This window comes from Patagioenas fasciata, chromosome 7 (assembly GCF_037038585.1).
Source record: "Patagioenas fasciata isolate bPatFas1 chromosome 7, bPatFas1.hap1, whole genome shotgun sequence".
In the NCBI taxonomy this organism is placed as follows: Eukaryota; Metazoa; Chordata; class Aves; order Columbiformes; family Columbidae; genus Patagioenas; species Patagioenas fasciata.
The window spans coordinates 44,402,343-44,430,000 of NC_092526.1; the positions used below are offsets into that span (position 1 = coordinate 44,402,343).

The 27,658-nt window shown below is 59.1% G+C and overlaps 2 protein-coding genes across 2 annotated transcripts in view; both read left to right on the top strand.

Annotated features, from left to right (window-relative positions):
- The first annotated feature begins 4,682 nt into the window (after window positions 1–4,682).
- Window positions 4,683–27,658, top strand: part of LOC136116223 (procollagen galactosyltransferase 2-like) — a 161,579-nt gene continuing 138,603 nt past the window's right edge. The window contains exon 1 of the mRNA XM_071811535.1: window positions 4,683–4,834. The gene's annotated coding sequence lies outside the window, so the exon portion shown is untranslated. The remainder of the gene's footprint in view (window positions 4,835–27,658) is intronic.
- LOC139828348 (uncharacterized) overlaps window positions 27,599–27,658 on the top strand; it is a 5,608-nt gene continuing 5,548 nt past the window's right edge. The window contains exon 1 of the mRNA XM_071810608.1: window positions 27,599–27,611. Coding sequence (XP_071666709.1) covers window positions 27,599–27,611 — 13 coding nt within the window. The remainder of the gene's footprint in view (window positions 27,612–27,658) is intronic.

Sequence of the window (27,658 nt, forward strand, 5' to 3'; positions counted from 1 at the left end):
CCCTGGGGAGAAACTGGCGTCCTGGGATGTCACAATGGGCGCCAGTGACAAAGGGAGTCCCCACAGTGTCACAATGGGTCCTGGGGACAAAGAGGGGTCCTAGGACGTCACAATCGGCCCTGAGGACAAGGGGGGGTCCCCTGAATCTCACAATGAGCCATGGGGACAAAGGGAGTCCCTTGAATGTCACAATGGGCCCTGGGGACAAAGGGGGTCCCCAGGATGTCACAATGGGCCCTGGGGACAACGGGGGGTCCCGACAAACTCACAATGGGCCCTGGGAACAAAGGGGGTCCCCAGGATGTCACAGTGGGCCCTGGTGACAAGGGGGGTCCCCTGAATGTCACAATGGGCCCTGGGGACAAAGGGGGTCCCCAGGATGTCACAATGGGCCCTGGGGACAACGGGGGGTCCCGACACACTCACAATGGGCCCTGGGGACAAAGGGGGACCCCAGGATGTCACAATGGGCCCTGGGGACAACGGGGGGTCCCGACACACTCACAATGGGCCCTGGTGACAAGGGGGGTCCCCTGAATGTCACAATGGGCCCGTGGGACAAAGGGGGCTCCCCAGAATGTCACAATGGGCCCTGGGGACAAAGTGGGGTCCTGGGATGTCACAATGGGCCCTGGGGACAAAAAGGGGTCTTACCCTGACACAATGGGCCCTGGGGACAATGGGGTTTCCTGGGACGTCACAATGGGCCCTGGGGACAATGGTTGTCCCCAGGATGTCACAATGGGCCCTGGGGACAAGGGGGGTCCCACGGTGTCACAATGGGCCCTGGAGAAAAGGGGGGGTCCCCAGGATGTCACAGTAGGCCCTGGGGACAAAGAGGGGTCCACAGGATGTCACAATGGGCCCTGGGGACAAACGGCGGTCCCCAGGATGTCACAATGTTTCCTGGGGACAATGGAGGGTCCTGGGATGCCACTATGGGTCCTGGGGACAAAGAGAGTTCCTCAGGACGTCACAATGGGCCCTGTGGACAAAGAGGGTCCTGAGGATGTCACAATGGGCAATGGGGACAAGTGGGCAGTCCTGGGACGTCACAATGGGCCCAGGGGACAAAGAGGGGTCCACAGGATGTCACAATGGGCCCTGGGGACAAAGGGGGGGTCCTGGAATCACACAATGGGCCCTAGGGACAAAGAGGGGTCCCCTGAATGTCACAATGCGCCCTAAGGACAATGGGGGTCCCCACGGTGTCACAATGGGCCCTGGGGACAAAGGGGGTCCCCAGGATGTCACAATGGGCACTGGGGACAAAGGGAGTCCCCAGGATGTTCACAATGGGCCCTGGGGACAATGGGGGGTCCTGGGATGTCACAATGGGCCTTGGGGACAAAGGGCGTCCCCTGGATGTCACAATGGGCCCTGGGGAGAAAGTGGGGTCCTGGGACGTCACAGTGGGCCCTGGTGACAAGGGGGGTCCCCAGGATTTCACAATGGGCACTGGAGACAAAGGGGGGGTTCCCATCGTGTCACAATGCGTCCCCACAGACAAGGGTGTTCCCCACGGTGTCACAATGGGCCTTTGGGACAAAGTGGGGTCCTGGCATGTCACAATGGACCCTGGGGACAAAGGGGGTCCCCAGGATGTCACAATGGGCCCTGGGGACAAGGGGGGTCCCCAGGATGTCACAATGGGTCCTGGGGACAAGGGGGGGTCCAGGGATGTCACAATGGACTCTGGGGACAAAGGAGGTCCCCAGAATTTCACAATGGGCCCTGGGGACAAAGGGGGTCCCCAAGATGTCACAATGGCCCTGGGGACAAAGGGGGTCCCCAGGATCTCACAATGGGCTCTGGGGACAACGGGGAGTCCTGGGAGGTCACAATAGACCCCAGTGACAAAGGGGATCCCCATGGTGTCACAATGGGCCCTGGGGACAAAGGGGGTTCCCCTGAATGTCAAAATGGGCCCTGGGGACAAGGGGGGACCCCACGATGTCACAATGGGCCCTGGGGACAAAGAGGGGTCCCCTGAATGTCACAATGGGCCCTGGGGACAAGGGGGGACCCCACGGTGTCACAATGGGCCCTGGGGACAAAGGGGGTTCCCCTGAATGTCAAAATGGGCCCTGGGGACAAGGGGGGACCCCATGGTGTCACAATGGGCCCTGGGGACAAAGGGGGTTCCCCTGAATGTCAAAATGGGCCCTGGGGACAAGGGGGGACCCCATGGTGTCACAATGGGCCCTGGGGACAAAGAGGGGTCCCCTGAATGTCAAAATGGGCCCTGGGGACAAGGGGGGACCCCACGGTGTCACAATGGGCCCTGGGGACAAAGTGGGCTCCTGGGATGTCACAATGGGCACTGGGGACAACAGGGGGTCCTGGGACGTAACAATGGGCCCTGGGGAAAAGTGGGGGGGGCCCAGGATGCAACAATGGGCCCTGGGGATAACGGGGGTCCTGGGATGTCACAATAGGCTCCAGTGACAAAGGGGACCCCACGGTGTCACAATGGACCCTGGGGACAAAGGGGGGTCCTGTGACGTCACAATGGGCCTTGGAGACAAAGAGGGTCCCCAGGATGTCACAACGGGCCCTGGAGACAATGTGGGGTCCCCATGGTGTCACAATAGGCCCTGGGGACAATGGGGGGTCCCTTCAATGTCACAATGGGACCTGGGGACAATGGGGGGTCCGGGAATTTAACAATGGGCCATGGGGACAAAGGGGGTCCCCAGGATGTCACAATGGGCACTGGGGACAAGGGGTCCCCAGTGCGTCACAATGGGCCCTGAAGATAACAGGTGGTCATGGGACGTCACAATGGGCTCTGGGGACAATGGGGGTCCCCATGGGGTCACAATGCGTCCCCAGTGACAAGGGGGGTCCCCATGGTGTCACAATGGGCCCTGGGGACAAGGGGGGTCCCCACGGTGTCATAATGGGCCTTGGGTACAAAGTTGGGTCCTGAGATGTCACATTGGACCACAGAGACAAAAGGGGGCCCCATGGTGCCACAATTGGCCCTGGGGACCAAGAGGGGTCCCCTGAATGTCACAATGGGCTCTGGGGATCAAGGGGGGTCCCCACGCTGTCACAATGGGCGCTGGGGACAAGGGGGGTCCCCATGGTGTAACAATGGGCCCAAGTGACAAGGAGGGTTCCCACGGTGCGACGATGAGCCCTGGAGACATGGGGGTCCCCCGGATGTCACAATAGGTCCTGGGGACAAGGGGGGTCCCCAGGATGTCACAATGGGCCTGGAGACAAAAGGGGTACCCATGGTGCCAAAATGGGCCCTGGGGACAAAAGGGGGTCCCCAGTATGTCACAATGGGCCCTGAGGAAAAAGGGGGGTCCTTGGATATCACAATGGGCCCTGGGGACAAGGGTCGTCCCCACCGTGACACAATGGGCCATGGGGACAAAGGAGGTCACCCAGGATTTCACAATGGGCCCCACTGACAAAGGGAGTCCCCACGGTGTCACAACGGGCCCTGGGGACAACGAGGAGTCCTGGGATGCCACAATGGGCCCTGGGGACAAAGGGGGGGTCCCCATGGTGTCACAATGGGTCCCCAGTGACAATGGGGGTCCCCACAGTGCCATGATGGGCCATAGGGACAAGGGGGTCCCCAGGATTTCACAATGGGCCCTGGGGACAATGAGGGGTACCCAGGATGTCACAATGGGCCCTGAGGAAAAAACGGGGTACCCATGGTGTCAAAATGGGTCCCTAGTGACAAGGGGGGTCCCCACGGTGTCACGATGGGCCCTGGGGACAAAGGGGGTCCTGGGATGTCACATTGGGCCCTGGGGACCAGGTGGGGCTCTCCAGAATGTCACAATGGGCCCTGGGGACAAAGAGGGGTCCCCTGAATGTCACAATGGGCCCTGGGGACAAGGGGGGTCCTGGGATGTCACAATGGGCCCCAGTGACAAATGGGGTCCCCATGGTGTCAAAATGGGTCCCACGTGATAAGGGGGTTCCCCACAGTGCCACGATGGACCAGAGGGAAAAGGGGGATCCCCATGGTGTCAAAATGGGTTTCCAGGCCTTTGAGGTGCAGGATTTGGAGGTGCAGGGTTTGGGAGGGAATTCTTTGGGGTGCAGGGTTTGGGGGCAGGGTTTAGGGGTGGAGGGTATAGGACGGAAGTATTTGGGAATGCAGGGTTTGGGTGCAGGTTTCGGGGTTCAGGAAGGTAGGGAGGGCAGGATTAGGGGGTGCAAGGTTTCAGTTGTAGGGTTTAGGGGTGCAGAGTTTGGTAGGGCCGAATTTGGGGGTGCAGGGTTTGGGGTGCAGGGTTTGGGAAGACAGGATCGGGGTTGGAGGATTTGGGGGTGCAGGATTGAGGGGCAGGGTTTTGGTGCAGGGCTTGGGGTCAGGATCTGGGGTGCAGGGTTTGGGAAGTGTATTTTGGGGTGCAGGATTTTGGGTGCCGTGTTTGCGGGGCAGGTTTGGGGTGATCAGTGCACCTTTTCCTTTCTCCAGGTGCAGAGCCCGTGCCTCACTTGGTTCCGTCTGCAAACAGCGCCCATCCCAGCTCGAATCCCCCTGCCCCTCTCACCCTGTGCAGCTCTTTGTGCGCTGAGCTCCGCACTCAGCACCAGCGGGTGCGGCTCCTCCTGAGGGGCTGGGGGGAGGGGGCGGGGCCAAGGGCTGGTTTGAGGGGGCGGGGCTGAGGCGGCGAGCTGCGATTGGCCGGCCGGGACGCAGCGGCCGTTCCCGCCTGAGCCTTGGGGCGGAGCCAGAGCGGGAGTGCGGGGGGCGGCCGGGCCAGGAGCCGCCCGCAGAGCGCCCGGAGAGCGGGCTTCGGGGACTCTGCCCGGGAACGAGCGGCAGGAGGAGAGGAGACGGCCCCAGCGGTACCGGGTGAGCTTCTGGCTGGAGCCTGGGAGCTGTTCCTCCCAGCGAGGGCTGTCGGGCACTGAACGGGCTGCCCAGGGCAGGGCTGGAGCCGCCATCCCTGGAGGGGTTTCCACAGGAGCTCCTGAGGGCCGTGGGCAGTGCCGGGGGGTTGTGCTTGGACTCCAGCACCTTCAAGGTGTTTGACACCCAAAGGGATTCTGTGGCACACTCCATTTTCACATTGCCATGGAGCCCGGAGGTCCCAGCGGGGTTTGGATCAGCGTGTTCTGGAACATTCTCAGTGGTCGGGTCTGTGTGCAGAGTGTGGTGGGAACGAGAAGAGAGGAGATGGAGAGAACAGTGGGGAGGTGGAGGAGCAGGAGTGGAGGTGAATACCAGAGAGAGCGAGTGTGTGCGGATCAGCAGTGATCACCCCAAACCTGCCCCGCAGACACGGCACCCAAAATCCTGCACCCCAAAATACTCTTCCGAAACCTGCACCCCAGATCCTGACCCCCAGAACCCTCAAACCCCAAATCCTGCACCCTAGATTCTGCATCCCTGTTAACCCTTCACCCCAAAACCCTGCAACACAAAATCCTGCAGCACCAAATCCTGCAACCCCAATTTCGGCCCTACCAAACTCTGCACCCCTAAACCCTACAAGCGAAATCTTGCACCCCCTAAACCTGCCCTCCCAAATCCTAAACCCCCAACAATGCACCCCCAAACCCTGCACCCCAAATCCTGCCCCCCCAGCTTGCACTCTGCACCCCCAAACCGTGCACTCCCAATCCCTGAACGCCCAAGTCCTGCACCCCCACGTCCTTAGCGCCCAAAATGTGCACCCCAGATCCTCCCCACCCAGTCCTGCACCCCTAATATTCCACCCTCTAATAATGCACCCCTAAGCCTCGCACCCTGAAAACTGCACCTCCAGGTCCTGAGTCCCCAAACCCTGCACCCCCAAATCCCGCGCCTTTAAATCCTGTCCTCCTAAAACCCAGGACCCTCATAGTTTGCCTCCCCAAACCCTGCTCCCCAAAACCCTGCACTCCCAAACACAGCACCCCCAGGTCCTGAACACCCAAACCCTGCTCACCAAAACCCTGCACCCCCAAACACAGCACCCCCAGGTCCTGAACACCCAAACCCTGCACCCCAAAACCCTGCACCCCCAAAAGCAGCACCCCCAGGTCCTGAACTCTGCACCCCAAACCCTGCAATCCCAAACCCTGCACCCATAATTCTGCCTCCCAAACCCTGATCCCTGAAACACTCCACCTCCCAACCCTGCACCCCCAAATCGTTCCCCAACACCCTGCACCCCCTAACCCTGAACCCCAAATACCAAAAACCCTGCACCCCAAGATCCTGCAAGGTTTGGTAACCTTGCACCCTCAAATATTGCACTCCCCAAACCTGCACCCCGAAAGCATTCCTGCCCAAATTCTGTACCCTAAGATCCTGCACCCTAAAACCCTGCACCCCCAAAATCCTTCTCCCCAACCCTGCACCCCCAAAAACTCCGCCCCCACAACCTGAACCCCCAAACCCTGTACTAAAACCTGCAACCACAGACCTGGCATGCCCAAACTCTGCACCCCAAATCCTCCCTCCCCAAAACCTGCACCCCAAAACCGTACAAGCCCAGATCTTGCACCCCTAAATCTCTGCACTCCACAACCCTGCACCCTCAAATCCTGCACCCCTATATCCTGCCCCCCAAAACCCTGGCACCTCCAAACCCTTGACCCCCAAATCCTGCAACCCTAAGCCAGGCACCCCCAAAGCTTTCCCCACCAAACCCTGCACCCCCAATTCCTCCATCCCCACGTCATGAACCCCCAAACCCTGCTCCCTAAAACTCTGCACCCCTAAACCCTGAATTCCCAGGCCCTGCACCCCAAACTTAGCTGTCAAAACTGTGCACCCAAAATTCTGCCCCCAGCGAACCCTAACCCTGGCTCCCCAAACCCTGCCCCCCAAACCCTGCTTCCCGTTATCCTCCAACCCCACAGCCCAAATCCCCAGAACCAGCAACCCCAAAACCCTGTACCCCCATCCCTGCACCCCAAATCATTTTCCTTCAAATCCTACCTGCAAAACTTGTACACCCCAAGATCCTGCACCCCCAAACCCTGTGCCCCAAACACTGCACCCCCAAACCCTGCCCTTCTAGATCCTGCACCCCAATACCCTGCCCCCCCACGTTCTGAACCCCCAAAACCTGCTCCCCAAACCCTACCCCCCCCTAAACTGTCCACCCCCAAACTCTGCCCTACCGAGCCCTCCACCCCAAACCCCTGCACGCCAAGATCCTGCTGCCCTAAACCCTGCACCCCCTTATCATCCTTCCCTAAACCCTGCACCCCAAACCCTGCACCCCAAAGCACTGCACCCCAAACCTGACACCCCAGAACGCTGCAACGCCACATCCTGCCCCCTTAAACTGCACACCCCAGAATTCTGCACCCTAAAGTCCTGCACCCCAAAGCGTGCCCTACCAAAACTTTGTACTCCAACCCCTGCAGCCCCAACCCCTGCACCTCCAACCCTGCACCCCCAAACCCTGCACCCCAAATCCTGCACTCCAAAATCATACACCCTGAAACACTGAAACCCCAAAGCCTACCCCTCAAACACTGCACCCCAAATCCTTCCTCCAGAACACTGCAGCCCTAAACCCTGCACCCTAAATCCCTGCAGCCCCAAATCCCGTCTAACCTTGGACCCCCAAAACCTGCACCCCTAGATCCTTCCCCCCAAGTGAATGCACCCCCAAAACCTGAACCCCAAACCCTGTACCCCAAAACTCTACATCAACAAATCCTGAACCCTTAAACCCTGCACCCCCAGATCCTCCCTCCCCAAGTGAATGCACCCCCAAACAAAAGCACCCCCAGATCCTGCTGCCCCATACCCAGCTCCCCAAACTCTGCACCCAAAAATCCTGCACTCTCATAACCCTGAACCTCAAATAATTCCCTCGACCCTGCACCCCCAAAACCTGTAACCCCAAACGCTGCACCCCCAGATCCTGTCCCCAAACTCTGCACTGCCAGATCCTGCCCCCCATAACCCTTAAAGCCCAAATATTGCACCCCCAGATCCTTCCTCAACACCCTGTACCCCCTAATTCCCCACCGAAAACCTGCAGCCCCAAACCCTGCACCCCCAAATCCCTGCACCCCCAAACCCTGACCCTCCCAGATAATGCCCCCAAAACCCTGCATCCCCAATTCTTCACCCCTAAACTCTGCACCCTCAAAACGTGCACCCCTAAATTCTGCACCCCCAAATCCTTCCTCCCAAGCCATGGACCCCCAAAACCTGTAATACCAAACTCTACAACCCCGAATCCTGCACCCCAAAACCCTGAACCCCAAAATACTGCACCCCTAAATTCTGCACCCCAAACCCTGCAGGCCAACCCCGGCACCCCAACGCCCTGCACCCCCAGTTCCTGAACACAGAAAACCTGCCAATGGGAACCCCAAAACATTGCACCCCAAATCACTTTCCTTCAAATCCCACACCCAAAACTCATACACCCCAAGATGCTGCACCCCAAAACCCTGCCCCCTAAACTTTGTACCCCAAACCCTACACCCCAAAACCTGCAGTCCCAAACCCTGCACCTGAAAACTCTACACCCCCAAATCCTTCACCCCAAAATCCTGCCCTACCAAGCCCTGCACCCTCAGATCCTGCACCCCAAAACCTTCACCCCAAAACCTTCACTGCAGACCTTTCACCCCAAACCCTTCACCTGTAGCTCTGTCCCCCAAACCCTTCACACCCCAACCCTACACCCCCAAATCCTCCACCCCAAAACCCTGTACCCCAAAACCCTTTACCCTAAAAGCTGCACCAGCAGATCCTTCCCTCAACTCCCTGCACCCCCAATTCCTGCCCCACCAGACCCTACACCCCCAACCCTGCTCCTCTGTTCCTGCTCTCCACAAGCGTGCACCCCCAAATCTGTCCCCCAAAACTCTGAACCCCAACAGCACGCACGCTCGAATCCTCCACTCCTCATCCTGACCCCCAAACCCCTCACCCAAAACCCTGCACCCCAGTACCCCAGACCACCAAATCTTGCACCTGCAAATCCTGTCCCCTTCAAACCCCTGTACCCCGAAATCTTGAACCCAAGCCCTGTACCGTGAAATCCTGCACCCAAGCCCTGTACCCCCAAATCCTTGACACCCACATCCTGAATCTTCAAAAACTGCAACCCCAAACCCTGCCCCCCCAAACCCTGCACCCCTGAACCCTGCACCCCAGATCCTGCACCACTGAACCCTGCATCCCCCAATCCCTTAACTCCCAAAACCTGCACCCCCAGACCCTGTAGCACCAAATCTGCCCCCCCTAAACCCTGCAGCCCTGAACTCTGCACCCCCCAATAATTTTCCTTCAAATCTCACACCTAAAGCTCGTAGACCCCAAGCTCATGCACCCCCAAACCTGCACCCCAAACCCTGTACCCCAGATCCTGCACCCCTGAACCCTGCATCCCCAATTCCTGCCCACCAAACCCTGCACCCCCTAACCCTGAACCCCAAATCCCTCACCCAAACACCCTGCACCCCCAAATCCTGCACCCCAAATCCTTCCCCAACACCCTGCTGCCCCAAATCCTGCACTCCCTAACCCTGAACCTGAAATCCCTCACCCAAAATCCTGCGCCCCAGAACCCTGTACCCCAAAATCCTGCCCTACCCAACCCTTCACCTCGAAATTCTGTCCCCCAACCCTACACCCCTAAATCCCGCACCCCCAGATCCTGCCGCCCAAATCCTGAAACCCCAAATCATGCACACCCGATTCTTCTCTCACAAGCCCTGCACCCCAAAACTCTGCACCCCCAAATCCTGTCCCCCAAAACATTGCGCCCCAAACCTTGAACCCGCAAACCCTGCACACCCAGGTCCTGAACACCTGAACCCTGAACCCCCAAATCCTTTAACCCCCAAACCCTGTACCCCAAATCCTTCCCCAACACCCTGCACCCCCAAAGCCTGCACCCCATGACTCTGAACCCCCAATCCCTCACTCAAAATCCCTGCACCCACGAACCCTTCACCCCAAGATCCTTCCCCACAACACCCTGCACCCATAGATCCTGTACCCCCAGATCCTGCACCCCAGAACCCTGAACCTCCAAACTCAGCCCTACCAAACCTTCACCCTAAAATCCTGCACCCTAAAATCCTTCTCCCCAACCCCCAACCCTGCACACCCAAATCCTGCACCCCAAAACCCAGCACCACAGAACCCTTTGCCCCAAAGGCCTGCACCCCAAAATTCCTGCCACCCTAGACCCTGAACCCCCAAACCCTGCACTCTAAATCCTGCTCTCTAAACCCTTCGCCCCAAAACCCTGCGCCCTCAAATCCTGCCTCCCAAAAATGTACATCCCGAACCCTGAACCCCAAACCCTGCACCCCAAGATCCTGCCCCACCAAACCCTGCACCCCAAGTCCCTGCTACCCTAAACCCTGCACCCCCAAATCCTTGCCCCCCAATCCTGCTGACCAAAAGTCGGCTCCTCTAAATCCTGCACCCCAATATCCTGCCCCTCCAAAACCCTACACCCCCTAAACCCTGCACCCCAAATCTGCACCCCCAAACCCTGCACTCCCCAATCCTTCATCCCCAAGGCCGTCACCCCTCAAATGCTGCACCCCTGAAATCCTGTTCCCTGAGACCCTGCACCCCCAGGTCCTGAAACCCAAACCCCTGCACCCCAAAATACTGCACCCCAACCCCTGCAGGCCAACCCCGGCACCCCAGAGCCCTTCAACGCAAAATCCTGCACCCCCAGTTCCTGAACACGCAAAACCTGCCCCCAAACCCTGCACCCCAAAACCTTGCACCACAAATCATTTTTTTTCAAATCCCACACCCAAAACTCGTACACCCCAAGATCCTGCGCCCCAAAACCCTGCCCCCTAAACTTTGTACCCCCAAACCCTACACCCCAAAACCTGCAGTCCCAAACCCTGCCCCCCAAGCCCTACACCCCAAAATCTACAGTCCCAAACCCTGCACCCCAAAATACTGCACTCCAAAATCCTGCACGCCCGGATTTTACACTCCCAAACCCTTCACCCCCAAAACATTCACCTCCTAACACTGAGCCCCCAAATCCTGCACCCCCAAATCCTGCCTCATCAAGCCCTGTACCCTGAAGCCGTGCATCCCAAAAGCCTGCACTGTAAATCCTGCCCCCCAAACCTGCCCCCCAAAATTGTCCCCCATACAACCTTAACCCCCCCAATCCTGAATCCCCCTAATCCTGCACCCCACATCCTTGCCCCCAAGCCCTTCACCCCCAAACCTGGCATCCCAAACCCTGCCCCCCAAATATCTCGCCCCCAGATCCTTCCCCCAAACCATTTCCCCCGAAACTTGTAGGTCCAAACCCATCCCCCAAACCCCTGAACTCTGCTCCCCAAACCTTGTCACACAAATCCATCACCCCCAGATCCTGCTCCCCAAAACCTGCACCCAAAATCGTGCCCCACTAACCCTGCACCCCCAAATTCTGACCCCCAATCAATGCACTGACAAACTCTGCACCCGCAGATCCTTCCCCCCCAACCCGGCACCCTGAAATCCCTCACCCCAGATCCCTGCACTCTCAAATCTTGCATCCCCACAAAATGTGCACCCCATGTTCTACCCCCAGACACCCTGCCCCCATTAATCCTGTACCCCCAAATCCTGCACCCCCAAGTGCTGAAACTTCAAACACTGCACATTCAAAGCCTTCCTTGCCCTGCCCTGCACCCCCAAATCCGGCAAGCCCCTAAATCCTCCAACCCCCAGGTCCTGGAGCCCTGAACCCTACACCCCAACCCCTCACCCCAAAGCCCTGCACCCTCAAATCCTGCCTCTAAACCCTGAACACACGAACCCTGCACCCCAAACCTCACCCGAAAGTCCTGCACCCCCAGACCCTGCTCTACCAAACCCTTCAGTGCAGACCCCTGCACCCCAAGATCCTGAATTCCAAAGTCTGCACCCCGTGATCATCCATCCCCAAACCCTGCACCCCCAAATCCTTCACCTCAAAACCCGGCACCCCAGAATCCCGAACCACCAAATCTTGCACCCCCAAATCCTGCCCCCTCAAACCCTGCACTTCAAAACCCGGCAGCCCCAAATCGTCCCCCCCAAGCCCCTGTACCCCTAAACCATGCACCCCATTATTCTTTCCCCCAAACCCTTCACCCCCCAGCCGTACAACCCCAAGTCCTGCACCCTAAATCCTACATCCCCAAACCCTGCACCTCCAAATCCAGTCCCCCAACAATGCACCCCCAAACCCTGCACCCCAAATCCTGCCCCCCCAGCTTGCACTCTGCACCCCCAAACCGTGCACTCCCACTCCCTGAACGCCCAAGTCCTGCACCCCCACGTCCTTAGCGCCCAAAATGTGCACCCCAGATCCTCCCCACCCAGTCCTGCACCCCTAATATTCCACCCTCTAATAATGCACCCCTAAGCCTTGCACCCTGAAAGCTGCACCCCCAGGTCCTGAGTCCCCAAACCCTGCACCCCCAAATCCCACGCCCTTAAATCCTGTCCTCCTAAAACCCAGGACCCCCATAATTTGCCTCCCTAAACCCTGCTCCCCAAACCACTGCACCCCCAATGCAGCACCCTCAGGTCCTGAACACCCAAATCCTGCACCCCAAAACCCTGCACCCCCAAACACAGCACCCCGAAAGAATTCCCTCCCAAACCTTGCACCTCCAAGGCCTGGAAACCCAAGCCCTTCAACCCCATCCCTGCAACACCAAATCCTGTGCCCCAAAACCCAGCACCCCAGAATCCTGCACCCCAAATCCTGCCCTACCAAACCTTTCACTGCAAACCCCTGCACCCCAAGATTGTGCTGCCCTAAACAATGAACCCCCAAATCCTACACCCCCAGGTCCTTGCCTCCCAAAACTCTGCACCCCCAAATGCTGCACCTCCAATCTCTCACCCCCAAATCCTTCCGCACAGAGTCCCAGAATGTCAGGGGTTGGAAGGGACCTGGAAAGCTCATCCGGTGCAATTCCCCCATGGAGCAGGAACACCCAGCTGAGGTGACACAGGAAGGCGTGTACCCCACCACCCTGCACCCCCAAATCCTTCACCCCCAAACTCTGCCCCCCAAAACTCCACCCCTCCACATCCTGAACCCTGAAACCCTGCACCCCCAAATCCTCTGCCCCAATGCTCTGCACCCTTAACACTCTGCAACCTTAAACTTTCCCCCAAACCCTGAACTCTGAAACTCTGCACCCCAAAACCCTGATCCCCCAAATTCTTTCCCAAACCCTGCACCCTTGATTCCTGCACCCCCAGTTCCTGAACTCATGAAACCTGCACCCCCAAACCCCTGCACCCCCAAACCCTGCACTCTTAGACCTGACTTCTAAACCCTGCACCCAGAAACGGTGCACCCCCAAATCCTGAAGCCCCAGATCCTTCCCTCCCATACCCTGCAGCCCAAATCCTGAACCCCCAAATCCTGAACTCCAGGATCTTGCACCCCCAGACCCTGTACCCCCAAATCAGGCACCAAAAACCCTGCACTCCCAACCCTGCACCCCCAAATCCTGCACCTCTAATCCTCCACCCCCTTAACACTGCACCCCCAAAACCTGCACCACCATATCTTGCACCCTCAAAACCTGAACCACCAAACCTTGCACCTCCAAAACCTCCCTCCTCCAAACCCTGCCCTTCAAAATGCTGCACCCCGAATCCTTCTCCCCAACACCCTGCACCCCCAGATCCTGACCCCAAAACCCTGCACCCCAAATCCTGTACCCCAAAGCCCTGCACTCTCAAATCATACATGCCCAGAACGTGCACCCTAAACCGTGCACCCCAAAATCCTAAACCCCTTAACCCTGCACCCCCAAATCCTCCAGAACCATGTCCCGAACCCAGCACCCCAAAATCTACCCCCCAAAACCTACATCCCCAAATCCTGCACCCCCAGGTCCTGAACACCCAAAATCTGCACCCCCAATTCTGCCTCCCCAAGACCTGCAGCCCCAATTCTGCCTCCACAAGACCTTCACCCCCAATCCGTGCTCCACTAAATCCTGCACCCACAAACCCTGGACCCCCAATCCCCTGTACCCCAAATCCTGCCCCCACAAGTGGCACCCTAAAAACCTGCACCCCAAATCCTGTCCTACCCACCCTTCACCCCAAACCCCTTCACCCCAAGATCCTGCTGCCCTAAACCCTGCACCCCCAAATCATCCCTCCCATTCCTGCCCCCCAAACCCTGTCCCCCTAAATCCTGACCCCGAAACCCTGCTCCCCAAAACCCTGCTACCCCCAATCTTGTACCCCCAGATCCTTCCCCCAACACCCTGCAATCCCAAACCCTGCACCCCCAATTCTGGCGCTAAACCCTGCACCCCCAGAACCCTGCACCACTGAACCTTGCACCCCAAAACCCTGCTCCCCCAATCTTCCCCCCCAAAACTCTGCACCCCAAAACCCTATACCCAAAACCTTGCACCCCACAAGTTGCACCCATATCCCTGCACCCCCAAATTCCTGCACCCCCAAATCCTCCAGCCCCCAAGTCCTGCACCCCCAGGTGCTGAACACCTGAACCCCTCACCCCAGACCCCTCACCCCAAACCCTGCACCCCCAAATCCTGCCTCTAAACGCTGAACTACAAGGTTCTGTACCCCAACAGCCTGCTCACCCAGGTCCTGCACCCCAGAACCCTGCACCCCCATATTCGGATCCCTACAGCCTGCACCCCCAGCTCCTGCACCCCCAAAACCTGTACCCCTAAATCCTGCACCCTTCAACCCTGCAGCCCACAACGCTGCACCCCCAACCTCTGCAGCCCCAGTTCCTTAACGTGTGAAACCTGCACCCCAAGTCCTGCACCTCAAAACCTTACACCCGGAATCCTGCCCCCCAAACCATGCACCCCAAAATCAAGGCCCCTCAAACTTGCACTCAAAAGTCCGCACCAAGAAACCCTCCCCCCCCAGTTGCTAAAGACATGGAACCTGCACCCCCAAATCCCGCACCCCAAAACCCTGCACCCCAGTACCCCAGACGACCAAATCTTGCACCTCCAAATCCATCCCCTTTAGCCCTGCACTTCAAACCCTGCACCCCAAATCCTGCAACCAAACCCTGTACCCCAAATCCTGCTGTACACAACCCTTCACCCCAAACCTCTTCAACCCAAGATACTGAAACCCTAAGCCCTGCACCCCCAAACCTACATCCCCAAATCCTGCACCCCCAGGTCCTGAACACCCAAAATCTGCACCCCCAAACCCTTAACTCCAAAAACCTGCACCCCCAATTCTGCCTCCACAAGACCTGCACCCCCAAACCCTGCACCACTAAACCCTGCACCCCCAAACCCTGTACCCCAAATCCTGACGCCAAGTTGCACCCTAAAAACCTGCACCCCAAATCCTGTCCTACCCAACCCTTCACACCAAACCCCTTCACCCCAAGATCGTGCTGCCCTAAACCCTGCACCCCAAAATCATCCCTCCCAACCCTGCCCCCCAAACCCTGTCCCCCTAAAGCCAGACCCCGAAACCCTGCTCCCCAAAACCCTGCTACCCCCAATCTTGCACCCCCAGATCCTGCTGCTCCAAACCCTGCACCCCAAATCCTCCAGCCCCACGTACTGATCTCCCAAACCCTGCACCCCAGAACCCTGCACCCCACAACCCCTTCACCCCCAAATCCTGCACCCCCAGCCCTACCCAATAAAATTTCCACCCCCAAATCCTACCCTACCAAGCCCTCCACCCCAAACCCTTGCACCCCAAGATCCTGCTCTCCTAAACCCTGCACCCCCATATACTCCTTCCCCAAACCCTGCACCCCAAAACACTTCAAACCACTGCACCCCTAAATCCTGCAACCCCAAATCCTGGCCCCCAAACCCGGCACCCCAAACTCCTGCACCCAAAGATCCTACTGCCCTAAACCCTGAACCCCCAAATCCTGCAGCCCTGGAACCTGCAACCCCAGACCCTGTAGCCCCAAATCAGGCCCCCCAAAATCCTGCTCCCCCAGCCTTGCACCCCAAATCCTGCACCACCTAATCCTCCAACCCCCTAACACAACCCCCTAACCCCTTGTCCCCAGGGCCATTGTGACATCCCAGGACCCCACTTTATACTGAAGGTCCATTGTGACATCCTGGGGACCCCCTTTGCCCCAGGGCCCATTGTGACGTCCCCGGACCCCCCATTGTCCCCAGGGCCCATTGTGACATTCAGGGGACAGCCTTTGTCCCAAGGGCCCATTGTGACACCGTCGGGACCCCTGTTGTCCCCAGAGCCCATTGTGACATCCTGGAAACCCCCTTTGTCCCCAGGGCCCATTGTGACCTCCCAGGACCCCACTTTGTCCCCAGGGCCCATTGTGACATCCTCGGGACGCCCCTGGTCCCCAGAGCCCGTTGTGACATCCTGGGGAGCCCCCTCTGTCCCCTGGGCCCATTGTGACACCGTGGGGACACCCTTTGTCCCCAGGGCCCATTGTGACATTTAGGGACCTCCCAGTTGTGCCCAGGGCTCATTGTGACATCCCAAGACCCCCCATTGTCCCCAGGGCCCATTGTGACGTCCCAGGACCCCCCGTCATCCCCAGGGCCCTTTGTGACATCCTGGGGACCCCCTTGTCCCCAGTGCCTATTGTGAAATCCTGAGGACCCCCTTTGTCCCCAGGGCCCATTGTGACATTCCAGGACCCCCCTTGTCCCCATGGCCCATTGTGAAATCCTGGGGACCTCCTTTGTCCCCAGGGCCCATTGTGACGTCCCAGGACCCCCCTTTGTCCCCAGGGTCCATTGTGACATCCTGGGGACCCTCTTTGTCCCCAGGGCCCATTGTGACAGGGTGGGGACTCCCTTTGTCCCCAGGGGCCATTGTGACGTCCCAGGATCCCCCTTTGTCCCCAGGGCCCATTGTGACATCTCAGGACACCCCAATTGTTTCCAGGGCCCATTGTGACGTCCTGGGGACCGCCCAGTTGTCCGCAGGGCCCATTGTGGCATCCTGGGGACCCCCCTTTTTCCTCAGGGCCCATTGTGACATTCAGGGAACATTGTTTTGTCCCCAGGGCACATTGCGACATCTCAGGACCCCCCAATTGTCCCCAGGGCCCATTGTGGCATCCTGGGTACCCCTTTTATCCCCGGGGCCCATTGTGACATCCTGGGGACTCCCCTTGTCACTGGTGACCCATTGTGACACCATGGGGACCACCCCTTTCTCCCCAGTGCCCATTGTGACATCCTGGGGACCCCCTTTGTCCCCAGAGCCCATTGTGACGTCCTGGTGAGCCCCCTTTGTCCCCAGGGCCCATTGTGACATCCCAGGACCCCCCTTTGTCACCAGGGCCCATTGTGACATCCTTGGGACCCCCATTGTCCCCAGGGCCAATTGTGACACCATGGGGACCCTCCTCGTCACTGCGGACCCATTGTGACACCATGGGGACCTGCCCTTGTCCTCAGGGCCCATTGTGACATCCTGGGGACCTTCTTGTCCCCAGGGCCCATAGTTGCACCCTGGGGACCCCCTCTTTATTCCCAGTGCCCATTGTGACATCCCAGGACCCCCCTATGTCCCCAGGGCCCATTGTGACACCATGGGGACACCCTTTTTACTCCAGGGCCCATTGTCACATCCCAGGACCCCCCAGTTGTCCCCAGGGCCCATTGTGACATCCTGGGGACCCGCCCTTGTCCGCAGGGCCCATTGTGAAGTCCCAGGACCCCCTTTGTCCCCAGGGCCCATTGTGACATCCTGGGGACCCCCCTTGTCACTGGGGACCCATTGTATACACCATGGGGACCCCCATTGTCCCAAGGGCCCATTGTGACATCCTGGGGACCCCCCTTTTCACTGGTGACCCATTGTGACACCATGGGGACCCCCGTTTGTCCCCAGGGCTCATTGTGACATCCCAGGACCCCCCATTGTCCCAAGGACCCATTGTGACATCTCAGGACCCCACTTGTCACTGGGGACCCATTGTGACACCATAGGGACCCCCGTTTGTCCCCAGGGCTCATTGTGACATCCCAGGACCTCCCATTGTCCCCAAGGCCCATTGTGACATCATGGGGACCGCCTTGTCCCTCTGGCCCGTTGTGGCACCGTGGGGACCTCCTTTGTCCCCAGGGCCCGTTGTGACACCATGGGGACCCCTTTTGTCACTGTGGCCCAATGTGAGATCCCAGGACCCCACTTTGTACCCAAGGCCCATTGTGACACCGTGGGGACCCCCCTTGTCCCCAGAGCCCATTGTGACATCCTGGGGACCCCCTTGTTCCCCAGGGCCCACTGTGATGTCCCAGGACCCCCCCTTGTCCCCAGAGCCCATTGTGACATCCTGGGGACACCCTTTTTCCCCAGGACCCATTGTGGCACCATTGGGACCCCCTTTGTCACTGGGGCCCATTGTGACTTCCCAGGACCTCACTCTGTCCCCAGGGCCCATTGTGACTTCCGGGGGACCCCCTTTGTCACCAGGGCCCATTGTGACGTCCCAGGACCCCCCTTTGTCCCCAGGGCCCATTGTGACGTCCCCGGACCTCCCATTGTCCCCAGAGCCCATTGTGACATCCTGGGGACCCCCTTTGTCCCCAGGGCCCATTGTGACAATCAGGGGACAGTCTTTGTCCCAAGGGCCCATTGTGACACCGTTGGAATCCCCGTTGTCCCCAGAGCCCATTGTGACATCCTGGGAACCCCCTTTGTGCCCAGGGCCCATTGTGACATTTCAGGACCGCACTTTGTCCCCAGGGCCCATTGTGACATCCTGGAGACGCCCTTTGTCCCCAGAGCCCGTTGTGACATCTAAGGACCCCCCAATTGTGCCCAGGGCTCATTGTGACATCCCAGGACCCCCCATTGTCCCCAGGGCCAATTGTGACGTCCCAGGCCCCCCCTTTGTCCCCAGGGTCCATTGTGAGATCCTGGGGACCCCCTTGTCCCCAGTGCCCATTGTGACATCCCAGGACCCCCCTATGTCCCCAGGACCCATTGTGACACCATGGGGACACCCCTTTGACTCCAGGGCCCATTGTCACATCCCAGGACCCCCCAATTGTCCCCAGGGCCCATTGTGACATCCTGGGGACCCGCCCTTGTCCGCAGGGCCCATTGTGAAGTCCCAGGACCCCCATTGTCCCCAGGGCCCATTGTGACATCCTGGGGACCCCCCTTTTCACTGGTGACCCATTGTGACACCATGGGGACCCCCGTTTGTCCCCAGGGCTCATTGTGACATCCCAGGACCCCCCATTGTCCCAAGGACCCATTGTGACATCTCAGGACCCCACTTGTCACTGGGGACCCATTGTGACACCATAGGGACCCCCGTTTGTCCCCAGGGCTCATTGTGACATCCCAGGACCTCCCATTGTCCCCAAGGCCCATTGTGACATCATGGGGACCGCCTTGTCCCTCTGGCCCGTTGTGGCACCGTGGGGACCTCCTTTGTCCCCAGGGCCCGTTGTGACACCATGGGGACCCCTTTTGTCACTGTGGCCCAATGTGAGATCCCAGGACCCCACTTTGTACCCAAGGCCCATTGTGACACCGTGGGGACCCCCCTTGTCCCCAGAGCCCATTGTGACATCCTGGGGACCCCCTTGTTCCCCAGGGCCCACTGTGATGTCCCAGGACCCCCCCTTGTCCCCAGAGCCCATTGTGACATCCTGGGGACACCCTTTTTCCCCAGGACCCATTGTGGCACCATTGGGACCCCCTTTGTCACTGGGGCCCATTGTGACTTCCCAGGACCTCACTCTGTCCCCAGGGCCCATTGTGACTTCCGGGGGACCCCCTTTGTCACCAGGGCCCATTGTGACGTCCCAGGACCCCCCTTTGTCCCCAGGGCCCATTGTGACGTCCCCGGACCTCCCATTGTCCCCAGAGCCCATTGTGACATCCTGGGGACCCCCTTTGTCCCCAGGGCCCATTGTGACAATCAGGGGACAGGCTTTGTCCCAAGGGCCCATTGTGACACCGTTGGAATCCCCGTTGTCCCCAGAGCCCATTGTGACATCCTGGGAACCCCCTTTGTGCCCAGGGCCCATTGTGACATTTCAGGACCGCACTTTGTCCCCAGGGCCCATTGTGACATCCTGGAGACGCCCTTTGTCCCCAGAGCCCGTTGTGACATCTAAGGACCCCCCAATTGTGCCCAGGGCTCATTGTGACATCCCAGGACCCCCCATTGTCCCCAGGGCCAATTGTGACGTCCCAGGCCCCCCCTTTGTCCCCAGGGTCCATTGTGAGATCCTGGGGACCCCCTTGTCCCCAGGGCCCATTGTGACATCCTGGGGACCCCGTTTGTCACTAGGGTCCATTGGGGCACCATGGGGATGCCCTTTGTCCCCAGGACCCATTGTGACATCCTGGGCACCCCCTTTGTCCCCAGGGCCTATTGTGACAGGGTGGGGACTCCCTTTGTCCCTAGGGCCCATTGTGACATCCTGGGGACCTCGTTTGTCCCCAGGGTCCATTGTGGCACCATGGGGACCCCCTTTGTTCCCAGGGCCCATTGTGACATCCTGGGCACCCCCTTTGTCCCCAGGGCCTATTGTGACAGTGTGGGGACTCCCTTTGTCCCCACGGCCCATTGTGAAATCCTGGGGACCCCCTTTGTCCCCAGGGCCCATTGTGACATCTCAGGACCCCCCAATTGTGTCCAGGGCTTATTGTGACATCCTGGGCACCCCCCTTTGTCCCCAGGGCCCATTGTGACATTCAGGGGACCCCTCTTTGTCCCCAGGGCCTATTGTGATATGGTGGGGAACCCCTTTGTCTCCAGGGCCCATTGTGCCATCCTGGGGACCCCACTTTGTTTCCAGGACCCATTGTGATGTCCACAATGGCCCCATTGTCCCAAGGGGTCATTGTGACATCCTGGGGACCTCCTTTGTCCCCAGGGCCCATTGTGACGTCCCAGGACCCTCCATTTTTCCAAGAGCCCATTGTGACATCCTGGCGACCCCGCTTTTTCCTCAGGGCCCATTGTGGCACCATGGGGAGCCCCTCTGTCTCCAGGGCCCATTGTGACATTTAGGGGACTCCTCTTTGTCCCCAGGGCCCATTGTGACATCCCAGGATCCCCCAATTGTCCCCAGGGCCCATTGTGACATCCTCGGGACCCCCCTTTGTCCCCAGGGCCCATTGTGACACCGTGGGTACCCCGCTTGTCCCCAGGGCTCATTGTTACATCCTGGGGACCCCCCGTTGTCCCAGGTCCCATTGTGACATCCCAGGACCCCCCTTTGTCCCCAGGGCCCATTGTGACATCCCAGGACCCCCCGTTGTCCCAGGTCCCATTGTGACATCCCAGGACCCCCCTTTGTCCCCAGGGCCCATTGTGACTTCCTGGGGACCCCCTTTGTCCCCAGGGCCCATTTTGGCACCATAGGGACGCCCTTTGTCACTGGGGGCCATTGTGACATCCCAGGACACCCCTTGTCTCCAGGGCCCATTGTGATATTCAGGGAACTGCTATTTGTCCCCAGGGTCCATAGTGACATCCCAGGACACCCCCTTGTCCCCAGGGCCCTTTGTGACATTCAGGGGACCCCTCTTTGTCCCCAGGGCGCGTTGTTGCATCCTGGGGTCCCCCCTTGTCCCCAGGGCCCATTTTGACATTCAGGAGAGCCCTCTTTGTCCCCAGGGCCTGTTGTGACATCCTGGGGACCCCCTTTGTCACTGGGGCCCATTGTGACATCCCAGGACCCCCCTTTGTCTGCAGGTCCCATTGTGACATTCAGGGGACCCCACTTTGTCCCCAGGGCCCACTGTGACGTCCTAGGACCTCCCTTTGTCCCCAGGGCCCATTGTGACACCGTGGGGACCCCCTGTTTTACCCAGGGCCCATTGTGACATCTGGTGGACCCCCTTGTCCCCAGGGCCCATCGTGGAACCGTGGGGACCCTCCTTGTCACTAGGGCCCATTGTGACACCATGGGGACCACCCCTTTCTCCCCAGTGCCCATTGTGACATCCTGGGGACCCCACTTGTCCCCAGAGCCCATTATCACATCCTGGGGACCCCTGTGTCCCCAGGGTCCATTGTGACGTCCCAGGACCCCCCATTGTCCCCAGGGTGCATTGTGACACCGTGGGGACCCCCTCTGTCCCCAGAGCCCATTGTGACATCCTGGGGAGCCCCCTTTGTCCCCAGGGCCCATTGTGACACTTCTGGACCCCCCACTGTCTCCAGGGCCCATTGTGAACATCCTGGGGACCCCTCTTTGTCCCCAGGGCCCATTGTGACATCCTGGGGAGCTCCGTATGTCACCAGGGCCCATTTTGACACCGTGGGGAACCCTGTTGTCCTCAGGGCCCATTGTGACATCCCAGGACCCTCAATTGTCCCCAGGGCCCATTGTGACACCATGGGGAACCCTCTTGTCACTGCGGACGCATTGTGATACAATGGGGACCCCACCTTTGTCTCAAGTGCCCATTGTGACATCCTGGGGACCCCCTTTATCCCCAGGACCCATTGTGACGTCCCAGGACCCCGTTTGTCCCCAGGGCCCATTGTTACAGGGTGGGACCCCCCTTGTCCCCAGGGCCCATTTTGGCACCATGGGGACCCTTTTTGTCACTGGGGCCCATTGTGACATCCCAGGACCCCACTTTGTCTTAGAAGGTCACTAATCGGACTACTGGTACATCCTGACTCTGCTTTCTCAATAAACATTGAAGAACACCTGGGGTTTGTTTGCTCCAAGGGAAAACTTCCCTCCCACGGTTCCTGGTTCCCGGTCCTGTTTCCCGGTCCGATTTGGCTTCGCTATCAGAACAGCTGCTGCCTCCACAGCCGCGCTCAACGTCCCCGTTGTGACACCGGGATGGCGGGAGAAGGGGGGTGGCGGGGGCGGCAGCGGCAGCTCATCCGGCGGCAGCGGCGGCGATTGGGGGGGGGCAGTCGGGGCTGGGCGGAAAAGCGGCGGCTGCTGCGGCTCCTCAGGCAGCGACAGCAGCAGCGATCGGGGGGACGTGGGGGGGCGGAAAAGCGGCGGCTCCTGCGGCTCCTCAGGCAGCGACAGCAGCAGCGATCGGGGGGACGTGGGGGGGCGGACAAGCGGCGGCTCCTGCGGCCGCGGCCAGGACGTGGCTTCGCCGGCACCGGGGCCCGAGACCGCGCGCTGTGGGGCTGCGGGGCGGGTGTGGGGCCGGGGGGCTCCGGGGGTCCTAATAGTGACCTTCTAAGACAAAGTGGGGTCCTGGGATGTCACAATGGGCCCCAGTGACAAAGAGGGTCCCCATGGTGCCACAGTCGGCCCTGGGAACAAAGAGGGGTCCCCTGAATGTCACAATGGTCCCTGGGGACAAGGGGGGTCCCACCCTGTAGTAATGGGCCCTGGGGACAAACTGGGGTCCTGGGATGTCACAATGGGCCCTGGGGACAAACGGGGTGCCCAGGATGTCATAATGGGCCCAGGGGACAAAGAGGAGTCCCCAGGATGTCACATTAGGCCCTGGGGGAAAGAGGGGTCCCCAGGATGTCACAATGGCCTCTGGGGACTATGAGGGGTCCTGGGACGTCACAATGGGTCCTGGGGATAAAGGGGGTCCCCAGGATGTCACAATAGACCCTGGGGACAAGGGGGGTCTCCAGGATGTCACAATGGGCACCTGAGACAAAGGGGGGGTCCCCATTGTGTCACAATGCATCCCCAGTGACAAGGGGGTTCCCCATGGTGTCACAATGGGCCTTGGGGACAATTGGGGGTCCTGGGATGTCACTATGGGCCCTGGGGACAAAGGGAGGTTGCCAGGATGTCACAATGGGCCCTGGGGACAATGAGGGGTTCTGGGACGGCACAATGGGCCCTGGGCACAACTGGGGGGTCCTTAGATGGGGGGTCCTTATGTGGGGGGTGATGGTTAAAGTGTAAGTATGGAGAAGCTTGGCAGATTGATTATATTACACTTCCACAAACACGTCAAGGTAAGCGTTATGTACTTACAATGGTGGAAGCAACCACTGGATGGTTGGAAACATCTGCCGTACCTCATGCTACAGCCCGAAATACCATCTTGGGCCTTGAGAAGCAAGTCCTTTGGCGGCACGGTACGCCAGAAAGAATTTAATCAGACAATGGTACTCATTTCAAAAACAGTATTATAGACAATTGGGCCAAAGAACATGGTATTGAGTGGGTGTATCATATTCCATATCATGCACCAGCCTCTGGGAAAATTGAAAGGTGCAATGGTTTGTTAAAAACTACACTAAAGGCACTTGGTGGTGGAGCCTTTAAAAACTGGGATTCACATTTAGCAAAAGCCACTTGGTTGGTCAACACCAGGGGATCAACCAATCGAGCCGGGCCTGCCCAATCAGAAATTCTACGGACTGTAGAAGGAGATAAAGTCCCTGTAGTACACATGGAAAATATGTTAGGGAAGGCAGTCTGGGTTCCTCCTGCATCGGGCACAGGCAAAGCCCATTCGGGGCATTGTTTTTGCCCAGGGACCTGGCAGCACCTGGTGGGTGATGCTCAGGGATGGAGAAGTTCGGTGTGTACCTCAAGGGGATTGGATTTTAGGTGAAAATACTCAATACTGAACTGTACGATGTGAATTGCCGCACTAACAATGTTTAATAAGTGTCTTTCAGATCAAGACAATGGTGATGAAACCAGCGCTGGCTTCTTCGAGTGGCGCCCGACACCTTCTTCGAAGTTGGTGTCCTTAACCCACCAACAGGGGTCATGAGATGCACTTGGACCATTTTCCCTGCCCTGGGAGACTGTGGTGACAAAATGAACTTAATGAACTTTTCAAAGGATGGTCCACTGATTAATTACTCCTGTGTATATATGTACATATGTAGATATATATATATATATAGTAGTGATTAATTAGATTGTATTGATAGATTGTATTGATAAGGTTTAAGTATTCAGTGAATGTCATATTATAAGGGGTGGAATGTCCTGGTTTTGTTAAAAACAAGTTTCTCTTTTAGTGAATTTGCCTGTCAGCTAAAGCCTTCATATCAGCTGCATTTTCCTGGAGAACCCAACACATGTTTTGGTTAAACCTAGCAAGGGAATGCAAACATTGATAAGCACGGATGGACATCTCGCGAGAGGGGCAACAAGAAACTGATGACCGAGAGACTGACAAATGGTGAATAACATTCCATTCACGTGAATACTTCATATAAAAGTGGGAGATCACGAGGATCTCAGCCCTTTTTTCCCTCTTTTCCTCATGGCTGACATTAGGAGAGGACCTTGCTGGTCATCTCTGCGAACTGAGGCCAGTGAGAGACTGAATCCAGCTCCGGTTGGCTACAGAGTCTAATCCAGGACTTTGGGTGCTGGCTCTGCAGTTGCTGAGACTTACAAGATTGGTTTTGTGTATTTTGTATTATTTTTTCTATTCTTACCAGCAGCATTAGTAAAACATCTTTAACTTTTCCAACTCTCTTCTCTCTGTCCTTCTTTCCCTCCCGGTCGCCTGTGCTGAGTGGGAAGGGGGGAGAGGGAGGGGCAAAGGGGGGAAGTGGGGGGGAGAGGAGGTTGACAACACATCTGCCAGGGTTTGATTGTCACCCCGCAATCCTAACCCTCGACAGTCCTGCTCCCTTCACTTTCTCCCTCTGTTCCATATCCTTCTTTCCGACTTGTCTCTTGGAGACTTTTGGCCATGCTTCACCCAAGTCTGGGGATGTTTTGGAAACTTTTCAGAGGCCTCGCTGGTGACAGGGGGGACAGCAGGCAGTGACAGGCCCGGGGCTGACAGGCTCCCCCTCCCCTAGGGGGCGCTCGGCTGCCACACCCAGCTGACATAGAACCTTTGTCACAATGCCCGCTACCGTGGTGAGGATGCGGGCACTCTGCAGGTGACAGGGACACAGCAGGACTTGGTGTCAGCTCAGCAATTGCTCAGTTCCCCAAAGAAGCTGAATTCTGCAAATTGCTGCTGTTGCTCTTGAAATGACGTCATCAGGTGGGTGTTTTGGTGTAATACACTGAAAACCAGAGCAGAAGTGCTGAAATATTCCCATGATATGCATGGTCTCTGCACCAAACCACCATGACTCAGCCAAAGTAGATCTGCCTCTTATTCTTTTGTACTGCCAGCAGATTGTGGAAGTAGAGTATAAAAACCATCCTTATGGAGAGATCTTTGCATTTTAGGCTTACTCTAAGTAAGCGGGACCGGCGGGCAAGGATTGAATCAGACCGGACCGCACCGGACCGGACCGGCGGGGCTCGGACGGACCCGGCGTCCAGCCGCGCTCGCGAGAGGGTCGACCTGCCGGCGCAGGAGGGCTGAGCGTCCTGCTGCTTTTTACGCGGCCCCCCGGCAAGTTCTCGAGGTTGAAGGGCGTGCGATACGCTGGTCGCCCCGTCCCTCTTGTCCCGACCCTAGGGTTCGGCGCCGACGTGGTGTTTTTCCTCTCCGCTGCTGAGGAGCAACGACAGAACCCGAGGGAGGGAGGGAGGGAGGGAAAGGCGGGAACAAGGAGCCGGGGGACGTTGAGGTCGGACGGTCGGAAATCACACACACACACACACACACACACACACACAGAAAAAAAAAAAAAAAAAAAAAAAAAAGCAAAACCAAGTCTCTTCGCCCCGAGGGCGGCAGAGCACCGCCACGGGCCCCGGCGGAGAGGCGGTCACGGCCCCGAGCCCGTCCTGCTCTTCGAGAAGCGGCTGGATGACGGAGGCTGGGAACGGCGGGGCGGTTGGTCCTACGCAGGGACAGGATCTGGACGCGACCGAGCGAGCCTCTCGCGGGTGGCTGCGTGACAGTGTACGCGACTCTACGAGTCGAGCTTTTCGACCCTCGCGATCCGTGCACACGCTCGGCGAGTCCGTGTCTGGAGTTTCGGGGCTCGCGCGTGGCGTGGGGATGCGGGTTTCGTGGCGGTGTTTTTTTTTTTTTTGGTGGGGGTTTATTTCGGCAGGGGCGGCGGGGTCGTGGTGGTGTCGTCGTGCCCCCCACCCGCACCTGCCGCCGCCGCCGCCGTATTATTTCACTTCGTCTTCCGGCTCAGACTGCACGGCGAGCACAAACACCCCCCCTCCCCGCCCGCACCCCAAAGCGCGGTCTCTCCCGCCCTCGCCTTGCCCCCCGCCCCCTCCGGCCCACCCGCGGGAAGGGCCGGAAGGGGTCGGCAACTGCGCGCGCCGCGCATGCGCGCTCTCCCCGCCGCCCGGCAACCGGCCCCCTGCCCCCCGCCAGGTGCCCAACGGTCAGTCGCTCGGAGTCAAGCCCGCCGGGCGGGCGGTCGCGGGGAGGCCAGCGCAGGAGCATCTTGCCGATCGGCCGAGGAACCCCGCGCGCGGGTAGGCAGGGAGGCAGGCGGGCCGGGACGGGGAGACGGGGACGGGGACGCGGTGTCTCTATGCCTCCCCGGGGGGAGGCAAAGCCGCTGGCGGGGTCGGTTTCTTCTTCAGCCCGCGGCCGGGGCGGGCAGCGGGCCGAGGGACCGAGCGAGCGAGCCACCGAGGAAGAAGCGCGGGAGGCGGCAGCACGGGCAGGTGAGGGGGTTAGGCCTCTGACAGCGGGGCTGAGAAACCGCGGGACGCCCGCGTGCCCCCCCCCCCGCCCTCCGTCCACCCCCCCCCCGCCGTCCACCCCCCGTCCACCCCGGGCACGGAGCCGGCAGGGACGCCCCGGCTTCCCGGGGGGGAGGCGAACTCGCTGGCGAAAGGCCGGGGCGGGGGTGGGGAGGAACTCTGGGCGCGGATGGGTGGCCGGGGTCGCTGCGGCGGACTGGGGCGGGCAGGCGGTGGTTGGGGCCGGGGA